Source organism: Molossus molossus, unplaced genomic scaffold (genome assembly GCF_014108415.1).
Source record: "Molossus molossus isolate mMolMol1 unplaced genomic scaffold, mMolMol1.p scaffold_m16_p_10, whole genome shotgun sequence".
Lineage (NCBI taxonomy): Eukaryota > Metazoa > Chordata > Mammalia > Chiroptera > Molossidae > Molossus > Molossus molossus.
The window spans coordinates 43,753,472-43,774,925 of record NW_023425345.1 but is presented as its reverse complement, the minus strand read 5'-3'; the positions used below and the strand labels follow the sequence as shown (position 1 = coordinate 43,774,925).

The following is a 21,454-nucleotide window of genomic DNA, read 5'->3' as shown; positions in this document are numbered from 1 at the left end:
TCAGCCCGGTTCAGAGCTCAGAGAAGACTTGCTTCAGACTTCTGATTATAGTCATGCTTTTATGCAAATTTCTCTATTGGAGCATCAGCTCATTCAGGGTTCAACTCGTCTCTTATTTTTCAGCATCTAATGGCTTGTTTCAATGTCTGACATTAGATTGAGTGATAGTCACTGACATCTCCGTGAATTGAAGTTGTATTGAGATCTAATAATGCCTTTGTATACGAGTACATTCAAGCTCATGTATGTGTCTTTGTGTCCGTGTGTATACTTTTTGTAGAACCCTCCAAACATTGAACTATTTTGCTAAACAAGTTATATTTAATCCATGTTATTTGACTTATAATGAAAACTTTCTAAAAAACAATTTTCAACTTTAGGTAAATTGAAAGGACAGTTGTTATTTCTTGGATAACAGTAAGACATTTATTTCTTTATAATTTGTCTTCATTCATAAAAAGGACAAAGCACAGTCCTATACTACTCCATTGAAAAAAATGATAAAAAATAACTAAAAAAATCAATTCAATATTTATCAGTATCAAAGAAATCTACTATCACCTTTCCTGAAATACAAAGAAACAACAGATGTGTCTATATCTATATAAAGTTTAATTAGAATCTTGCGTTTTAAAGCAGATGATATATTAGTTAGTTTGACAACAGTTTAAAACTGATGGTCCCAGTCAAATTTGTACAACTGTATGAGGAAATGAACAGCATGAGTTATCAGTGTGTGAGAGATTTTAATCTACCTAATCTGTCACAAACTTCAAATTAAACAAATAACTTCCAAAGTCTGTTTCCTTCTTACCTTTCAGAATCATTTCATGCAAAATCGTATCAGTTTTGCTCTGTATTACCATACATTAGAAAATAAAAGGCAAGCATGCATTTGGCAAAAGATTTAGTTGTCGGTTATATAAAAATGCCCAACATGGGTCAAACTGCAAAAGGAAAACCCCAAAGTATAACAATGAAAACACAAACATTTGTACAGAAGGCTTAGAGAATATTCATTTCCCTAAAGTATGAAGAGATTTTGTTTCTTTTTCAAATAATTAAATACTTTATGAAATCTGGTAATGTTCTTAAGACTGTTGACATACTTCCAACTGGGAAATCATCATTTCACTTATTTTTTAAAAGTTTCATTTTATAACAAAGAGTAAAATGTTAACTAATGAAATATTGACAGTTTCATAATGAAAGCTCTAAACATTTACACATAGATATATAGTACAAAAATTATACAAATTAAAGAAAGGGGGATAAAGTAGTAATAGATCTGTTTTGTTTCCTGTAAATATTTTTTTATGAACCTATAAGGTATCCTTTCTAAAAAGATAAACTCTATCTCTAATTAGCTCACAAGGTTGTGCTAATAAAATAGGATTATACCTCTCAAAGCATCTGACATTGCACTATTTCATGAGCCAGCTAGTCCTTATTATCAGTTTCTTTCCCATCCACACGCAAACACATTTCCGTGCGCACCATGAAGAATGAAGAAACGTGAATATTCCTTTCACCACCTATAAAGACCCAAAGCACCAGCACTTGGGCGGCTTCATTGGACGAACATATTATTTGTCTCCTGGACTTTCAGTTTTGCACACCCTTCAAAGTACCATTAGCAACATATGGATTTGGTATTTTTTAGCCAGTTTTCGGTATAGCATTGAAGCAGGAAACGAGTATAAAACTAAATTTTAAAAAAAGGAATACTGCGGTTTTTCCAGCCTACAGGTGATTTCTTGAGCCCACACCTTTGATAAAGATAGGTTTTTACTTAGAAATGAAGCACAAAAAAACAAGATACTGGATTATTATGATGTAATTCTGATTCTTAATTAGCTGTCGTTTAGTCCTAGTGGTATAAAGACTGCCGCATCTTGATTAAAAATGGAAGCATTCTACTTTTCAAAATTCATCATTCCATGTATGAATAAATACAGCAATATGATACTACTCTAGATAAGGGCTGTGATTTTTGAGGTTTCAAATTGATGATAAGAAAAGCATAAAATAATTTCAGAGTCGAATACAAAAGTAAAAAATAATTCTTCATATGGCATGTTAACTTTACTATTAAAAAACTAACTTAAAAGTATTACTGATTCTGAAAATCAAATATTTAGAAAAGTACTTACTTTCAAAATAAGAATACTGATAATAAGTTCTAGAATTTGGTTTTTAATATTCAAAACCTTTCAACTCATTCAGCAAAATGATTTGGTAACAGGATTTATGTCCAAATGTTTCAGTTCTATTCTATTCTTTTTCAGAAAACAAAAAAAATGTCATGAATGACAGGGGGCCATTCAAAAATATGCAGGACCCAAAACAGAGAGGATAGTACAAGAGACTGTATTACTTTTACATTTACCACATACAATCAACATTTCAACCTCTATTATATTTCACAACTTGTTATTAAATTTAAAGCACCTGTGTATGGTGATTTTACTTTCACTCTACAGCCTATGGAATTGAATTGAACACTGTAACTTGTCCCATTGGATTAAATCATGCAACTGTCACAGAATCAGGTTAAGTGGTTTATAAGGCATATTGGAACGAGTTAAAAATCATTTTATATCCATTTAAAAGTTTATTCTTTTGGATGAAGGGGTTCCTGAATGCCTCAGTCACAATGTGTGTTGTCAATCAATTGGAGTGTTTGTTGAAGAATAGTTTATTTGGCTTAGGATGGAGCCGCAGGAGTTGGAAGGAACTGTAGTCATCGCAGGGATGAAGGGTGTCCTCTGAGCTGGGTGGGGAGCAGCGGCGGTCACACCACATTCAGAATTCCAAGTGGACAAGGATGCCAAAGGCAGGCAGCAGTAAGCCGAGAAGACTTGGTAATAGGGTGGATGTACCTATAAGGTAAATCAAAAGCATGTATAATATTTCACTGATAACAGTCACTATTGCTCATTGACCCTGCTTTGAGGAAGGCCAGAATACGTAGGCCTGAGAACCACTTGGTTTCTTTAACACACACACACACACACACACAGCTTCTGTATTCTTAGGCCATTTAAGAAAAACAGAACTATTTGATGAAGGTTTTTGTGAAAGAGCATGTGATCTGTTTATAAAACATGTTCATATAAATCATTGACGGTAAGTTCAGAAATGTTTGTTTTCTCTCTGATCTAATAGAATCAAACTTCTACCAGAAGGTGATAGATCAAGAAACATATAAATAAGTTTAAAATTTTTTATGTGACATGTTCAAAAATATAAGATAAAGAAATGACAGTAAAAATACTAATGATATTATCTGGGATAATGACATCATAGTTATAACTAAATAGATCTCACATCACTTCATATCCCAGTGGTTTTAAAACATTTAGATGCTATACACAATGATTTCAGAAAAATATTTTGGATAATTCTAAGTCATTTATTCAAATTTAAAGAATAATTTCCCTGAAATATTATGCTGTGAATTAAAAATAAAAATGATGTGTCCTGGCCGGTTTGGCTCAGCGCTTAGAGCATCGGCCTGTGGTCCGGAGAGATCCGGGTTCGGTTCCCGCTAAGGGCACGTACCTCGGTTACAGTTTGTCTCCGGCCCTGGTTGGTGGTGTGGGTGGCAGCCACTCGATGTGTCCCTTTCACATCGATGTTTCTCTCTCTCTCTTTCTCTCTCTCCCTCCTGCTCTTTCTGAATGAAGAATGGAAAAACGTCCTCGGGTGAGGATTAAAAAATAAAAAATAAAAAAAAAAAAATAAAAAATAAAAAAATAAAAATGATGTGCCTGGCAGGTGTGGTTCAGTGGATTGAGCATCGACCCATGGACTGAGCGGTCCCAGTTCTATTCCCGGTCAGGGTACATGTCTGGATTGTGGGCTTGATCCCCAGAGCAGGATGTGCAAGAGGCAGCCGATTGATGTTTCTCTCTCACATTGATGTTTCCATCTCTCTCTCCCTTTCCCTCTCTGAAAAATCAGTAAAACATATGTAAAAAAAATAAAAAGAAAAGAAATGCAGAGATTCTTGAGAAAGGGATGGAAAGTGGGACCGAGAAGACAGGCTGGTCCTGTCCACTCTCCACACCTGTTATGCACTGTCTTCGGTGAGCACACTGCTGGGATGAGCCGCAGCCAAAACTAGTCAACATCATGTAACTACAACAAATTTATGTCAAGTTTTGAAAGTTTATTTAAACATTTAATCCATGCCCAGCCTGTGTGGCTCAGTGGATTGAGCGCTGTCCCATGTACGGAGAGGTCCTGCCTTGATTCCTGGTCAGCGCCCGTGCCCAGGTTACAGGCTCCATCCTCACTAGGGGCCATGCTGGAGGCAGCCAATCGATGTTTCTCTCTCACATCAATGTTTCTCTCTCTCTCTCTCTCTTCCCCTTCCTCTCTCTAAAAAAATAATAAATAAAAGATTAACTCATTATTATTTACCATGTTAGCGGTATCCCAAAAGACCACTTTCTTTGAAATATTCCTCTTATATTCAGGAAAATACGGGGAATTTCTTTTGAATCTCATTCATATTTCCTATATGACAGAAACTGATGGTGTCTGTCTGCATGCATGCATGCATTCCACTATTGCCCTGTTAGCATTCGGTGCTACATGGAAAACGTCATCAGTCACAGATGAAGTGGTTCTTAGGAATAAGCAAGACAGGAAAGGTCAAAAAGTGAGGGCAGAACTGGAAGGGCAATGTAAACATTCCCAAATAGCTACTTACAGCCTCATTGATGCAGATGCTGAAATAACATTATCAATAATGATAATGCCAGTGATGACTATGAGAGCTTCTATTTACTGTTCTCCAGCCATGAGACAGACACTATGCTGGCCCTTTACATACATTTTGACATGAATACAACAGCCTAAAATGATGAGTCTTATTATCCAGATTTTATAGGTTATGTAACCATAATTTAGGTAAAATAACTTGTTCAAAGCCAAGGCCAATAGAGAGGGCAGAGCCAGGATTAGACCTCAGATGGGCCTGGTTCCAAAGGCCATACTCTGTATCTTTGTGCCACTTTCTGTAGATAGCTGTGGAAAGGGACCAGTTCTGGAAATGCATAAAGACACTCCCTCCTATACTGACTGTGTCACGGCAAAGGCACAGAAAGAAAATGAATGACACTGGGGAAGGAACAACACCTAAGCCATTTTAAAGAGTCTTGTTTTGTTGTAGTATTTTGTCTTCCTATTTTCCTGCATAGATGTATGAAAAATATGCCACAGCCCACACATTCTTTTATTCTGATAAGATGAATAATAAACCTCAATCGCACTCAAGAATAAAAAAGACACATTAGTTTTCCATGTTTGACCTAATTTAAATGATCTGACCTGAAGACCTCTGTCTGGAATGACTGCAGCGTCTCGGCAGGGCTCCGTCCTTTGACCACAAACTACATCAGCAATGCGTCCATGTTCTCCTACTGGCCTGAGTATGTGGGTTGGCTCAGCACAAACCGTGGCCACACAAAGGAGTTTAGTCAATTGTGGATGCCATTTTGAAGTTTTGGTGTTAGTATGAAAACCAAACACAATTTCATAATTTGTGGCTCCAACATCAGGATATTTGATTTATTTTAAATAAACTCTTCATGTTTATGCATGTTATATTTAATTCCTCTAATGGCTCAAGCTTATGTAATTGTGGTCTTCATCTCCAATTCTCTTCCACGTTCCAAATACAAATTAGAGACCAGACTGAATTACTAGTTAAAGTCATTTTATATGTGGGATCTCTATATTCTTGAGGGATTTTCAATGTATATTGGTTTTATATCTAACAAAATGAATATCACAACATTGCTTCCAAACATGATTTCACTACTTACTTGGTAGGTAGTAAATATATATTGTACTTTTCACATATCTATTGAATGTCAAACATGAAAAAAATCATCAATGTGGAGAATCATTTTTCCCTGTCAGAACAACTATAAAGCCATTTTACAGTGTTATATCTCTTCCACTGGATTTTTTTTTTTTTTTTTTTTTTTTTTATGTTTTCAAAAACTAAACTGCCCAGACTTATTTCCTTTAGGAAGGAATCCTAATACAGGGAGGTACATATTCAAAATAAAAATTTCAAAGAAAGTTAAGCAATGTTTCATAATCTCCGCATGTTTTATGACAAGTAGAAAACTGCTCTAGTTAGTTTTTAATACAAATCTCTTTTCTGATTCTTAAATTGGACACCATGGTCCAATCCAAATTCCAACTTCTTTGTTATTGATGATGATGCCACAATACTTGGAATTTTATCCTTGTCACTTTTTGTGTTCACAACTGTTAAAATCTCTAGATTATAAACAACTTCAGGACAGGGAATATAGCCAAATCATGTGTAACTGGGTTGACTAAGTTCAGTATGAAGTGAGTGTTTGATAAACAAAGTTATAATGTGAATAATTCTTCCAGCTCTATTCCCTGAAAATTTTCTGATTATAGAGCACAAGGTGGGAGAGGAAGCCAAAGGGTGGGGCAAGAGGGTTAAGGAAGAAGACAAAAGTAACTACTGTTACCTTGATATTTATTTCCGCTTTATACTCTCTCTATTGCATGATTTAATTTTAGGGACACGGGGTATGAAAGAAGTTTCCCATTCCCATTAATGCTTTTTCTTGGAAAATCATGGGGTGCTCCCCCCTAGCAGAGAGAAAATATTAAAAATCCATAACATGAGAAAGGCATTTATTTTACTGCTTACCCTCCACCTGTTTTGGTAAGATGTTACTACAGATTCTTCCAAAGTCTATAATTGGCCCTGGGTGTAGGGAAGAAAGTATTTTGAGGAGATGATCAATTACCTGCTACTTAGAGGTATGTTTTTTATGTATTAGGTATAGGCACATATCAGTGGATGTTTGCTGTTAAAAACTCTTGAGTTCAGCCTGGCCAGTGTGGCTCAGTGATTGGGAATGACTCATGCACCAAGAGGTTGCCAGCTTGATTCTCAGTTAGGGCATGTGCCTAGGTGGTGGGCCCGATTCCCAGTGAGGGCGTGTGGGAGGTGGCCAATTGATGTTCTCTCTCATTGATGTTTCTATCTCTCCCTCTTCCTTTCTCTCTCTCTAAAATCAATAAAGAAAAAAATATAAAAACAACAACAACAACAAAAACTCTTGAGTTTAATAAAACTCCTGCTGAGAAAGCAGTGAGTTTAGGGAAGTGAAAGAGTAAGTTTGTCTGAGACTGAAAGTAAAAATCAGTTCAGATGGAGAAAGAACAAAGCTGCCGGCTTTTATTCAGGTTAGTGCGACGGAGGGGACACAGCCAACTTACCTAGAGACACTTCCAGGGTTGCATGGCAGGTGCAAATTGCCTTAATGACTTCTTCATTGAGTGGCTGGTTTTGTGTGATCAGTGATGCCCTGGATCTGCTTTACTCTTCCCATCTATTGCTGGGAATATCCAATTGCTAAACTGCCCTTCCCTCCTGATGGTCCCCACTCTGGTTAATCCCCATTTCTCCTATCGCCACCTCAGAAATAGAACTGCTGCTGCTTTTCTTAGACCCTCCTCTGAATTCTTCAGCAGGAACTCAAGTCTTACGTAAGAGGCTTTTCCTTCCCACTTGAATGGTGTTTCAAGTGTATTTCTTTGCTGCATCCAGCCAATTGCAGGTATTCTGACTACCTTTCAGACTACAGGTGTGCACTTGGTCTTTGGCTGTTTAGGTTTCAATAGAACAAATGAGAAAATGAGGATCAGTTACCTGGCCACTCTCATCATAGGAGTGTAAGAGTGAACAGGGCTCTGGGGCCAGGCAACGAAAGTAAAGTCCAAATTCTGTCTCTTGCCTTCTATTGCCTAGGTAATCTTGAGCATATTTTATGCCTTAGTTCCTTCAACTATAAAACAGAGATAGTAATATATCTCATAGCTTTATTGTCCATCAATGGCTCTTACATATGTTTTAGCAGCATAACCTTTCCTCAGAAGCAACTGTATATGGAAACCCATCATTGGACTAGGAGGGAGAGGAAATATTTTATTCAAAGATGGGTCTGTGGCAGGAAGCTACCATATTGTTGCCTCCTCTCTGTTCATATGGGTACCAATACTTCCCAAGTCTATCATCCTCATGGGACTCTGCTTATCATACTTAAAAAAACAGATGCTTCGTGTAGATCAGTAAATGCATGCATAGTAGGAAACTACCATAAATGTAGAAATTCATGCTACATTTGACCTTTATCTCTTGTTATGGACCTTATTTGCATCCAACTTCTATTCTTTGAAAAGCAGTTGGATAAAAAGCAAAGCAAAACAATAGATAAGGCAGGTGTACCCTGTACGTAAATGACATTTGAGACCAACATGTTTACTTACTGTTTCCCAATCACACACTATGTCCTTTGAGATCCCAAACATTCCTGTAATGTCCTTTTACCTATCAGCATGGGGTATACTGAACTCTTCTGTAGTAGTCTGGCTCACGTGTTTTCTCCTCTGTGGCACAGTTGAGATCTTTGCTGTTAGTAACAGGAATTCAACTGAAGAAAGAGCCGATATTGTACGCTTTGAGACAACTAGAGCAAGTTAATTGAACATGTGTCTTACATGTTTCTGACTTCAATCTCTTCTTCCTTTGCATATTGCTTCATACTCTTAGATTTACTTTTCAAGACACACAAGAGCACCAAGCTCACAATAATATATTTTCAAGATCAAAGAGATATATCTTTTTGCCCCAACTCCAGTGAGAAAACTTTCAAGGAAAGATTCTGATTTGCAGAGTCTGGGTTCACAACACATCCCCAGACAAATTACTGTGGCTCAATTAATGAATTTCTGTGATTGATCTAGCTTGGAACAAGTTTCCATTCCTCAACTAATTCTTGTGGCCAAAGAGGCAGGATCACTTAAAAAGATATCAATTTTTATTCTGATCTCAGGTACTCTCTACAGTACTTTCCGCAGTGAAAGGGCTCTGTGTGTCCAGGAGCAAAAGAGGGTCCTGCAAATAGAGAGTGCATTTCAACCAAAAAGTGTAAATGCACACTGAAGTCACCAAAAGCAACAGAATAATTCTTAGCTCCCAAATGCATTGACCATGGTAAGCTTTTTGTCTAGGAGAATATCATAAGAATACTGTTCTGTCCACGACTTTGGAAAATGTGCTCTGTGGTAATTAGAAAAGTGCTTCATACAATTACTCACCTGCATTATTCACAACCTCTCTAACTTGCTTTCCCCAATTGCTTGAAGCTAATCAAGATAAGAAGCAATTGATCTGTTTAGCTACTGAAGACTTGAACAATATATCTGTAAATTACTCCGAGAACAGGATTCATTTTTATGAGTAATCACTGAGAACTACTCATGAGAGGTACACCATTAGAATGTGTAAGACTAGAAACTAACTTCTTTTTTTGGTAGAGTATACAAATATGTAGGGTAATATTTACTCTAATATCTGGGATTTAAACAGTAATAATTGCTACATAGACCAAAACAAGCTAAGAAATGTAATAAACTACCGTAGCGGGGTCTATGTAAGGTCAATATTTCTGATCTTATTTATTTGTAGAGGACGGCCTATAGGGAGTATGTCATGTTACACATTTATTAAATTATAAGAATTTAGTCTGAAAAAATGGCAGAGGTTAAGAGCTTTGTTTAGGATTTAGCCTAACTAGTTGGAAATTCTGAGTCAATCTTTTACGGGTGTGCCCTCAGCAAATTTTTTAATTGTGTCTGATTTCCCATTCAATCATTGAGGATTAGGTGAGAAATGGTATGTATTTTCTTAAATTAGTGGCAGAAGTGCTTGAAAAGAAGGGAGTGCTGTTTCTTTGAGATACTGAAACATAATGCATGGATGAATTTTCAGACAAAGATACTTCTAAACATTCACTCACTCCCCTTTTCATGCAGAACTTTACACTTGAAAATTGTAAAACCATTGAGGCAAAAACAAATATGTTAAAATTTGCCTTGGCTGCTGAGATTTTACAAAATGTCTGAGACAAAACAATCTTAGAATTGTTATGGGTTATTTCGTTTCTAGAATTTGCATCATGTAGTGTCTCTTCTTACTTGCATATTTTCCCTTGCATGATTTCCCCCCTAGATTCCCACCCCATTTTTATCCTGTCTACATGTTACACACTGAAATTATAGAATAGAGTCAAAGTTTAAAATTTACAAACGTATAAAGTAGAAGAGTTTTACTTCCTTGGAAACTGGCATAGAATCTGTAATAAAACTCATGCAATTCAGTAATGTTAAAATGTTCTTAGGCTATAAACCAAAATTATTTTAATTGGTTGTCTAATACTTATTAAAAATTAAGAGAGGCGTCTTTTCAGAAAGATAGTTGGGTTTGTTTCAAAAAGGTTTCTTGGGAAAAATTCTGAGATAGTTTTCAAGTTTAGATCACTTATTATAAGCATTAACTACCTGCCTTTGACAAAATGAAGTAATGCATATTTACCTCAATTGGTTTAAAACTTTCTGGAAAAGAAAGGTAAAGAGAAATTTGAGAATCAAATGAATTTGACCTTTGAGATTCAGCAGGGTTTTTTTTTACATTTGATGATTATTTTTACCTTAGGATATCTGTTATCATACTGTCTGTATGTACCAGCTTATTTATTTTGCTTTTGATAATTTTATCTCCCCATGCCTCTTTGAGATAGCAAAATCCTAAGTTATGTGGAGAAGGAAAAAAATAAAAAAGAACAACCAGCTTAAGACCTACTTCCAGTTCTGCCAATAGCTAGTTGTATAACTTTGGGCAAAAGAGAATATTTGGACTGAAATTGTGGCTCTGAAGCTGGTGTGATCTTTGGCTATTTGACTTGTCACGGATGTGGATTTTCCTTCTGTTAAATGATGGGGTTCAATGTTCTAAGTCCTTAGGTTCCTACTATGGCCATGAGTCTATGATTCTAAGAAAACCATATATATATTTAAGAATATCAAGCGTTAAGCCATAAAATTTACAAATACATTTGTTATATTTCCCCTTATTTATGATAATCGAAGTTGATATTACTTTATAAATATATATTAAAAACTTTATCATATAAGTGATAGTGGCTTTGATGGGTTTTTCAATCTGGTAAAACCCACTAATCTTGCTACTCCTGCTTGTTTGGCAATTATAAACACATATGCCAAGCAAAATAGATCTTTTTTTTTTTTTTTTTTGGCAGGGGTACATGGTTTGCTGGCAGCTTATCCCAGCAGTTGTATTCCTTCCTTATTGTTGGCTCTGGCCCTTTCCCTCTCAGAAAATGTGAGATTTCCAGGATCCTTTTCTCTTCGAGAAAGGAGCGAGCATTTCCAATAGAGTCAAGACCAATTATTTGCTGGGAAATGTGAAAGTAACTTCTAACTGCCTATTGGCCAATAAGCACATGCTCACACATGCTCAAATAACCTAACTTTGACATTTGGGGGCAAGAAGAGATTATAATTATGAGGACTTTTAAAACTGGTTTACCTCCTTCTTTAGAAATGCAATGTGATGCTTCACAAGGGCATGAGATTTGAGATGAGAAAGAATTCTGTTTGAATACTATTACCCTCACTTGAGTGTGTGAACTCTCACAAGGTACTTAATGTCTTAGAGCCTCTGCTTCCTTATCTGTAAAAGGAAGAGCATAGTACTTACATGGTAGGATAGTTGTGAGAAATGAATTAAAATAGTTTAAAATGCATAGTAAAAGCCATCTAATAATTGTGAATTTCAAGTACAAAATTTAATTTGTTCATTTAAAAAAATACTTTCTTTCGCTACTATTTAGTGAGAATACACTGGCTCTGGGAAAAAAGCAGAAGAAACCCAGATCTTAGTATTTGGATTCTATTCTATAGAATGTACAACATACATGCAATGGGTTTCATGGGTTTATTTTTTTCCTCATCTTATACAAATAACATTCCAGTGCTTCACTTGTGATTAATTCACAAACAACCAGAGTTGGTTGATAAGATCATATCATCTTTGCATTTGGGTTTGGATACAGCTGGTGGACAGAACATTCTTACGCGGATAGCCCCAGTTTGGTAGAAGGCATCAGACTACCACCAGGGTCTGTTTCTCCCAACCTTGATTAAAGTTGCTGAGACAGGGGACTGCAGATCCCCATTCTATGTTTCCATACTCACAAAAACACATATTAAATTATTCCTTCTACTGCCCCGACTTTGCCTTTCCCCAATCCATTTTGAGGCAATAGGATAGCAAGTAGACCCAGAAAGAAAGTTGAAGAATGTGTGTGTGTCTCATGCTAAAGCGAAGGCCTCCTCTTTAGTGTTGGGCTTGAGGAACTAGTTGAGCATGTCTGTGATGAAGACTTTCTGGACATTTTGGGGATCTACATATACGCAGCCCACTGGGTTTACTTAGAAATGAAAAAAAAAAAAAAAACCACACACACACACACTATTCCCTGTACCTTCCCCACCCCTCACATTGACACATGGGCTTGCCTCAGCTGGAATTTCAGAGTTCTGCCAATAAAGAGTAACACTAATTGATTACGGCACTCAATTTTCCTTAAATTTATTATATCTAATCAAAAGAAATTCAAATGAAGGGAAACGGGCAGATATGTCTTCCCACAAAGCCCACCGAGTTCTTCTCAATTCCTTTACATAAATCTGAGTAAATAATATTTTTCTGATTTTAATACCCACGTTCAAGGTCATGGTGGGGCACAATATTTATTTCTAGGTGAGACAATGGAACCTAAAAGGCCTGCCTTATCATGTGTTGTAACTACTCATTCATAGAGGGTCTCTTTTTGTATAGGCATCACCAAAATGATAGGAAAGATGACATATGTTTTGGAGACATATATTTGCATGTCTATTTATAGTACCAATCTTTGGGAGAGAAACCAGTCCCTAGTTCTAGGAAAAGATAGGTATATTGCCTTTTAAATGTCCTTAGAACAGCAAGCCCCCAAAGAAGATGAGAGCTGTGGGGTTGACCGAGACAAGCCCCTGGCAATTGTTGCTTTGAGCCCCAAAGTGGAAGTTGCATCCAGTTCATGTGGCTCCTTGTGGGCTCCAGCCATCACGTGGCTGGCCTACTGGGGGATGGTTTCCATTTCAGAGTCTGGTTTTATCAAAGGGTAGAAGCACATTAATGTCAATTTAAAATTTATCTCTGCTTCTCTTTTTTTAAAAAATTTTCACCTAATGATGAGGAAAATCCCAAAATTTAAATATACAGATACTGATAATATGAAAATAATAAAAAGGAGATTTAAAAAAATTACTTAATTTACTCATAAGTTTTCTGCACAGTCTGGACCATACCATGTCATCAACAAATATTTTGATCACTTACTAGGTGCCTACTCTGTCCAGGGAAGTTTGCAACATATTATTTTGCTTGATTCTTATACTAAGCAGCTGAAACATGTATTGTTATCCTCATCTACAGATGGGGGTCCTATGGCTCAAAACTTCCCACCTAGTACAAGGCAAAAGTGGGTACTGAATTTAAACCTGATTCTCAGCCCAGTGCTATTTTTTCTACTCCACAGATGCTTCATAAATATCTCTTACTATGGCTAGAGAATGCAGTAACCCAATCTTCCTTAGTATAATGAGTTGAGAGTTGAAAGTTACTGCCAGTATCTAAGTACTTCCATAACTACAAGGGCAACGGATCCTCACCCCTCACCGGTTTCCCATGGTGATTCAGAGACACAGCTACCTTGGAAGCTTTCCCAGGGTAAAACTAGAGTAAAAGTCCTATTTGATCTTTTTTGATTTATCTTTGCTTTGGGGCTATAATAAATGAGTGACTCACCTGTTTCAGGCAGTATTTTGGTATTTAAGACTTTTCTTCCCACTACGCTCCTGAACTAATTTGTTTGCCAGACCTCGGGCCTTCCTGCAGGTTTCAGTATCATCCATCTGTCAGCAAGGAGTGACGGGGGCCTCAGTGGGGGTCACATGCACATGAAGAGCTCCTAGGAAACTGTCTGAATTCACGCACCTCTACAACGATTAAGAAGATCATAACCGGATGAATCTCTTCTCTTTGACTTCCACAGGAGAAACTATTTCTCAGCTGTTTTAGCGACAGTCTGAAGTATGTAAGGAGTTACTGGCTGGAACACAGCTCTAATTTTTCTAAAGAATCTTAAGAGTTTATGAGTGTTCAGCTTCTCATTCAGAAGATATAAAACAACTCCAATCACTTTGAATGGCATTTGCATGGAATTTGCTTGGTTCTGTTTATATGTTTTTCAGAATGTATTTTCCTACCAGAGGCTCATTCTTAGTCTTAGTTTCATGGTGCTATACCCTGACATTTTAAGTTCTTTTCAAATTCTCTTTGGGTTGAAAGAAGTGGAATGAGATTGGCTTTCATCACTTCTGTAAGAAGTTTATTTTTTAAAAATCAGAAGAGTAGCTACTCCTTGCTAACTACCAAGAATTCTGAGAAATTCTTTAAGAAACCATTTTGTTTATATTGAACAAGTCAAATATCCAAACAGTGAGTGGAAACAAAAAATCTTCTTTCAACATTGCTATTTCTACCGGTACTGCCGGTCTTCCAGTCATTCTGTTATATAATTGTGGGAGTCATTCAATTGTCTCTCCTAAAATCTTGTGTCTTATGCATTTGTGTCTCTTTACTTTCTTTAAAAAAATTTTTTTTCTTTATTTATTTTAGAGAGACAGGAAGGGAAAGGGAGAGAGAGATAGAAACATCAATGAGACAGAACATGGATTGGCTGCCTCCTGCAGGCCCCCCACTAGGGATTTGGCTCACAACCTGGGCATGTGTCCTGACTGGAAATTGAACTGGGAAACTCTTGATGCATGGGTCAATGCTCAGCCACTGAGACATACTGGCTGGGCACCTTTGTGTCTCTTGACAGTGTGTTTTATATGGAGGAACTCTTAGATGTTAATTGATGATGATACGCTAATATGTTTGAAATAACATAGGCATTGAGAGAAGTTATAAAATTTACAAAAAAGTTTGAGGACAATGATTCCTTTTGCTCAAAACACATCACCCAAAAATATGTTTTTATTGATTTTAGAGAGACAGGGGGAAGAGAGAGAGAAATATCAATGTGATAGAGAAACAAATATGATTGTTTCCCATATATGTCCAACCAGGGATCAAAACTGTGACCTAAGTATGTGCCCTGATTAGGAATAGAATCCAAACCCTTTTCTGTGCATGGGACGATGTTCCAACCGACCAGTCACTTGGCCAGGTGAGCAATGATTTATGTTTGACATACTATGCCTTACCTGGACTGTCTTACCTGGTTTTCCTAGGTTGGAGTTCTTCAGTTTGTCACAGGACCACTTCTCTCTCCCTCTGCACTCCTGGTTCCTATCACTATTTTTATAAAACTTGCCCATGCTTCTGCATTACCTAGCTCAGTTATGATGTTGCTATTCACTTAGTTATTGACACAGAAAATGTGGAGTCACTTTTTAAGTGCTTTTTTCTCCCTCACCTGCAATATACCAACTCGGTCACCAAGTACAGCTGATTCAATCCCCGATGTGAATCTAGAATTGCTCTGCTCTGCTGTCTCTACTGCTTCTGCTTTAGTAATTCAGGACCTCATCACTCTACTCAAACACGAGAAAAGTATAACATGAAAAATAAATGAAAACCACAAATTCAATTTCCTCCCCTTTCATAGTCTGACTATAATCTATACTTTCCTACCCTCCTTTTTGGATCCTGCATTCCATATTCACTGAATAAAATGCCAGTTGTGTGTATTCTCAGAGTTCACTTTTATTTCCTCAGTCTGAAATGCCCTTCCACCCCTTTTATGTCTGGAAAATTCCTACTGAGCTTACACAATTCATCAGAAGTGTCATCCTTTGAAATAATTACTTTCTCTTCGGTGTTTGCATCTACAGCACTTAGCACATGTGCTGCAGATATTGTTTTGCCTGTCAATCTCCAGGGAGCTCAGGGCTTCTTGACAAGACACCATGTTTTTATTCAGCTTCAAATTCCAAGGAACGAGATTTACTCAACACATGTCTGGTGCTCAGTACACTTTTGTTGAATGAGTTAAAGCAATGGTCAAAATCTTTTTTCATTTCATTCACTGATTTGGATTTTTCCCTCTGTCATAGATCTACCCATGATCTCCCTTTCTCTATGCATGTCCCAGAAATATAATTCCTGAGAAAAAGTAGTGTAAGGAATTAGTTTCCTTATAAAATCCCCCATGAGTTTGTAGGTTCAAAATTAAACCATCATACCCTCTAACCAGCGTCCACTAAAGTGCTCAGTTCGTAAATGTGAACAAACAGGGTGTTGAATGGATAGTCTATATTCTGTGAATGACCTTATTTGTTAGCCATAGGTGGGTTTTGTAATACAGATCAAAAAGAAAATAAAGTTCACCAAGAGAAGTTAGTTGCACACTAAACTTTTACTATTTTTTTTTTTCTCTTGTGAGAGTTCTGCTAATGAAGGTGTGAGATTTACCACCTTTCTTGTTTTCTGTAGTGATTGTGGCCTATTTTAAATTGAGAATATAATCTTGGACCAAGAAAATGAGGTTATTCTATTAAAGGAACATACTTAGATAGTAGTATAATTTGACTATAAATTGGTGCTTTAAATATTTTATCTTTGAATCAGATGAATTTCCTTCTTGGAAACTGTCTCTGAACATATTCTTACTGTGATTTTCCATCTTTTGTCTCATTAACTTTGCTTTATACATCTCATGTTACAGGAAAAATGCATATTCCAGTATAGTAGGCACTGCCCAAAATTTTTACTTTATAGAGAAATGCTTACAATCAAATATGCCCTATGAAATATTTATAATACTGAACTTACTATTATCTGTGCCACATTCCTTATTCTTCTCCCAAAATTTTTGCTGTAGTTCCTAGCATAATTTGTTACTCATTTTATTAATCTCAAAATTTAGTAATCTTCTTCCAAATAATCCCTTAATAATAAAGAGGTTCCACTACTTTCTACTTTATATCTTTCTCTATTAAATTAATTTGCTTTATGTTTTAGGATTCTCCTTGGATTATAATTCCTTTGTAGTCCTAGAATAACATATGCCAGTTCTCTATTTTCCATAAAAATGATTATACTAAATATATAATCACTTTTAATTGTGATAATTTTTGTTTCTCTTTAGATTTTAGTGGCACCCACATTCTAGAATATATTACTTTATATTTTTTAAGAATTCTTTTTAGTTTACATTTTAATAATAAAGCATATATTGGAAATTGATACATGTTTCTTATACTTCTTGAGGTTCAATCCATGTGGTTAAGATATTTATCATCTAAGTCTTTGAGACATTTTAATACATCACTATATTTTTAGATAACTTTTTTGATAATTTAATTGGAAAAAATAAATATTGAATCAAAATGTTTTGCCAGATTCTTTGCAGTATAAAATATAAATATTTACTTATATAAGTAAAGATTTATATTCTACCTCATTCTAAAAAGGCTTTCAGGTAGTTTAAAAAGATACATATATCATGAGAAAGGGAAAAAGAAGAAAACTGAGAGGAAAGAAAATAAGTTTAGGAAAATTGAGAGAAAGATAAAAGATAATTATACTAAACTAGCAAAATCAACATCAACTAATGCTACAACTAACATCACTAATATTTACTAAGTGTTTATGTTGTCCCAGGCACATTTAAAAAGTATTTTACCTATATTTACATACCATTAATTAAAATGTATAATGCTCTGCTTTGTTAGAGGTATGTTGGAATATAGCTCTGAGCTTTGGTCAGGTAATACAAATAAAGAAGTTGATCAATCATTAAATTCACTATCCAAAGGATAAAAACAAGTAACGTGCTTAAGAAAAACCCATCTACTTCTGGTCCTGAAACCAGAAAATGGACACAGGTTAAGGGACAGTCTAGTTGGGCTGTACCCGGAATAGCAATCTATAATGGATGCTAGCACAGTACTGGAAATTCAACAAATTAGAAAAGTAGGGTTACCAGAGGGGTGTTTTTCTTCACCCCCTCCTCCACCCAGAGTTCTTTTAAAAGAGAGTACTATATTGAAGAAAGATGTTGACAACCCAGTTAGAGCATGCATGTATGAACAATAAGGTTTTTATTAAATATGCTTCAGTGATTAATAGCTAAGCTGCCTACAGAGGAGAATGGATTTACATAACTATATGGACGTTACTTTCTGGAGTGTGTATGTGTGTGTTGGGGTGGTGGTGGTGATGAGGAGATAATTCTTCTAGAAATTAGACAGAATGGTCCTCCTTCTTGTCCTTCCTCTAAGATCTCATCCTTGCCATTAAATAGAACTTCAAGAATATTAATTTAATGTTAAATATTAAATTATATTATTTAAATATTTATTTATTAGCGCAGTCCAGGGTATTTACTCATTTGTCTAGGTTCAGCCCTACCTGAGAGAATTTCCAAGCATGGTTCCTTAAAAGGAGAGTACTATGTATATGATGTATATGTAGCACAGTGAAACCTAACCCCAACAGCTGTGAAATAGTATAATAGTAGATTTTGTGTAATTGGGTTTTTTTTTTGTACTTTTTTTAACAATGGTCCTCAGTATAAGCCAATAACATAATACCAAACTACAACTTAATCACCATTAATCCTATGAAGTGGAAACAATGTCTTTTAGAAACACAGCTCACTGAAGATTTAAATTAATCAATTCATAAAATTGATTATATCGCCTGGGACTGGATAGAAAGAGGTGTGTATATACATAGAGTATGCATTCTCTACAGGGGCAATATGGCCCCCATTGAGGTGAAAATTGGTTTTTGTGAAGTGAAAAATAATCTAAATCTAAGATTTTGCATCTCCAAAGAGTTACAGAGCATAAACAGACATGCAGTACACCTGTGGTATTAAAATTTCATGGGTGGCAGCAGGTGCTAGGAAAAAATATGTAGGAAGGCTTTTTAGGGAGAAGATAATAAAAAAATGTTAAGAAACATAGATATAGAGTATTATCTCTCACAATCATGTTTTCGTTTGGAATTGGGTGCCAAAAAATTAAGGTACATGAAAACAGGTTTTAATTGATTTATTTATTACTCACAATAACAGTGAGTAAGCCCTTATTCATCATTAGTACTTGCAATAGTAGGTAATAATTTATTCATCATGTATTACTGAGATACATTTATACATTATTATTCCCATTCTACATGTAAAGAATATAATATGCTTATGCTAAATAATCAATGCTTTTAAATAATAAAAATATATACAAAATATAGGAATATTATAGGCATCTTGATTAGAAAAGTCAAATTTTGCAGGATATTGGAAAATCAATAGGATAGGATCAGTGGTATACCTGGGTAGGGGAGGGTAGAGAAACTGTTGAAGTTAGGAGGAGATTTGAAGGAATAAACTGGAAAGGTAAAAGTTAGTTGTCAATGTTTAAAACAAAAATGTTTGATTTTTTCAGTTATTAGTAATATCAATATTTGCAAGGATTCTTACTCTCTTTGTGTATCAGATACTTTGGTAGTCTGCGAATCTCTAAGAATACTGAAAATAATGCTTTCACATACATAAATTATAATGTAAAGCGTTAAAAGCAAATCAATTATATTGAAATGCATTTGTAAAAATATCAATAAAGCAAATATGTGTTTATTAATACATTAAAATTGTGTGTTTATTAACTTATTAAATAATAAAATATCAGGTCAGGTCCAATAAATATATTTTTGAAGTGATATTACAATAGCTGAAATAGTATATGAGAACATCTGTGACTGTAATCGGTGATGGTGTTTTTTTTTGCTTAAATTTATATTTGAAGAAAATAATCCATTTCAGTTAGAAATTAGAGAAAATTACAATGTATATTTTTTTCTCATTCAAGTTTCCGGGATTCTCAAGTTTTAGTTTACCCTCAAGGCTGTGAACCCATGTTTAGATTGTGATCGTTAGTGGGAGGCTGATGCAGGGTAGAGGACATTAGTTTTCTTATAAATTAGGATCATTAGGAAAGAAGAATTAAGAGGCCAGGGCATTGGCAGGATCATCTACACAGCTGTTGATATCCAAAGAATTCACAACTTCCAGACACATCTGGACTTTGAGGCATTTCCTATGGGCTAAGGGTCTTGTTGAGCTAGTCCTTTGTGATTTATCACACCCTTCTCTCTGCCTGCTTTATGGCCACGTGACCAAGGCTGGTGCTCTGCTTTAGAGATGAAAGTCAATCACACAGGACTTGGAGGGGTAGGTTATAGAAGAATGTCAACTGGCTAGAAAAAGTCATACCTTGGAATATGTTCTCAGTGATTTATTTTCTCTCGGTCTGGCTCGTTTTGCAGAAGGTGTCTGTGAAATTGCCTCTGGAATGTCGTTTGCGCCATTGCATTGCTCTCATACTGTGAATCATCTACCAAGGGGTCTGGCTTCTCACCTTACCCAGCTAGGGGAGTATTTTGAGACCTAAACATTTCTTCATAAATCACTAACGTTGGTCCCTAATGTAGTATCAAATGGACCATTTTAATATGTTGATATATCACGTTCCAGTTTAAGTGTTTTATATTCCCTCTTATTATAGCATTAAAGGTTCCTAGATCTATTTGTGAGACATTTCCAGGGTTTTATTTTTAACAATGACAAAATAATTTTCCTTTCTAAATGGTTTCAAATGTATGTTACAGTGGGTAAGTGTCAAACCTCAGGGGAGAAAATTTAAAACCCAACTCTCTCAGCATAATTGTCTTTATAGTTTCCTGAGAGTGTTACAAATTTCAATATAGCCTATAATGTTTCAAAGGAAAATTAATTTTAAAATGATATTTTGGCTGTATATAACACAAGATACTATAATTATTTTAATTCATTTATTTGTTGCTTATTTCAGGAGAGAATATAAAATGATATCTTATGATTTGAGGGGAGGAACATTTATCTTAATATTCCTTCCTTAGGATCATAGAATATTTAAGATCCCTTTAGTATAAGAATAGATATCTTTATGTGATTTTTATGCCACTAATATACCAACATTTATAAAAATACAAAATTGAATTTACTAATAATTAAAATTATACATATAAGGTATTTTATTTCACAGGTTAGTTCATTTTCTCATGATCAATTTATTAATGCAAAATATTATGACCCATCACAAAATTTGTTGAAATTATATAATGACATTCTATAAAGCTTAGTATTATGAAAACAAGGTGAAATAAACAAATTGCTATTTAGTAAAAATGGAATTCTGCTGATACCCAAAATTCAGAAAAATAAAAGCCACCTTTGAATGAAGATATTTCTCTTAGGACCATTGGTTCATTTTCTGAAACCTCCTCAATGTAATTACAGTCTTCAAACAATGATAAATTCCTTCAATTACAAACACTTTTTCCAAAGCTCTTATCTATGGGGATTCCTTCTCATGCTAGATTCTAATTTTAGTTTCATCAGCAATATTTATCCTTTCCATTGTA

At 35.4% G+C, this 21,454-nt stretch overlaps 1 protein-coding gene across 1 annotated transcript in view; it reads right to left on the bottom strand.

Moving 5' to 3' along the window:
* Window positions 1–400: 400 nt before the first annotated feature.
* The window catches only part of CNTN1 (contactin 1), a 311,723-nt gene continuing 290,669 nt past the window's right edge, over window positions 401–21,454 (bottom strand). The window contains exon 25 of the mRNA XM_036252416.1: window positions 401–2,882. Coding sequence (XP_036108309.1) covers window positions 2,806–2,882 — 77 coding nt within the window. The 3' untranslated portion in view covers window positions 401–2,805. The remainder of the gene's footprint in view (window positions 2,883–21,454) is intronic.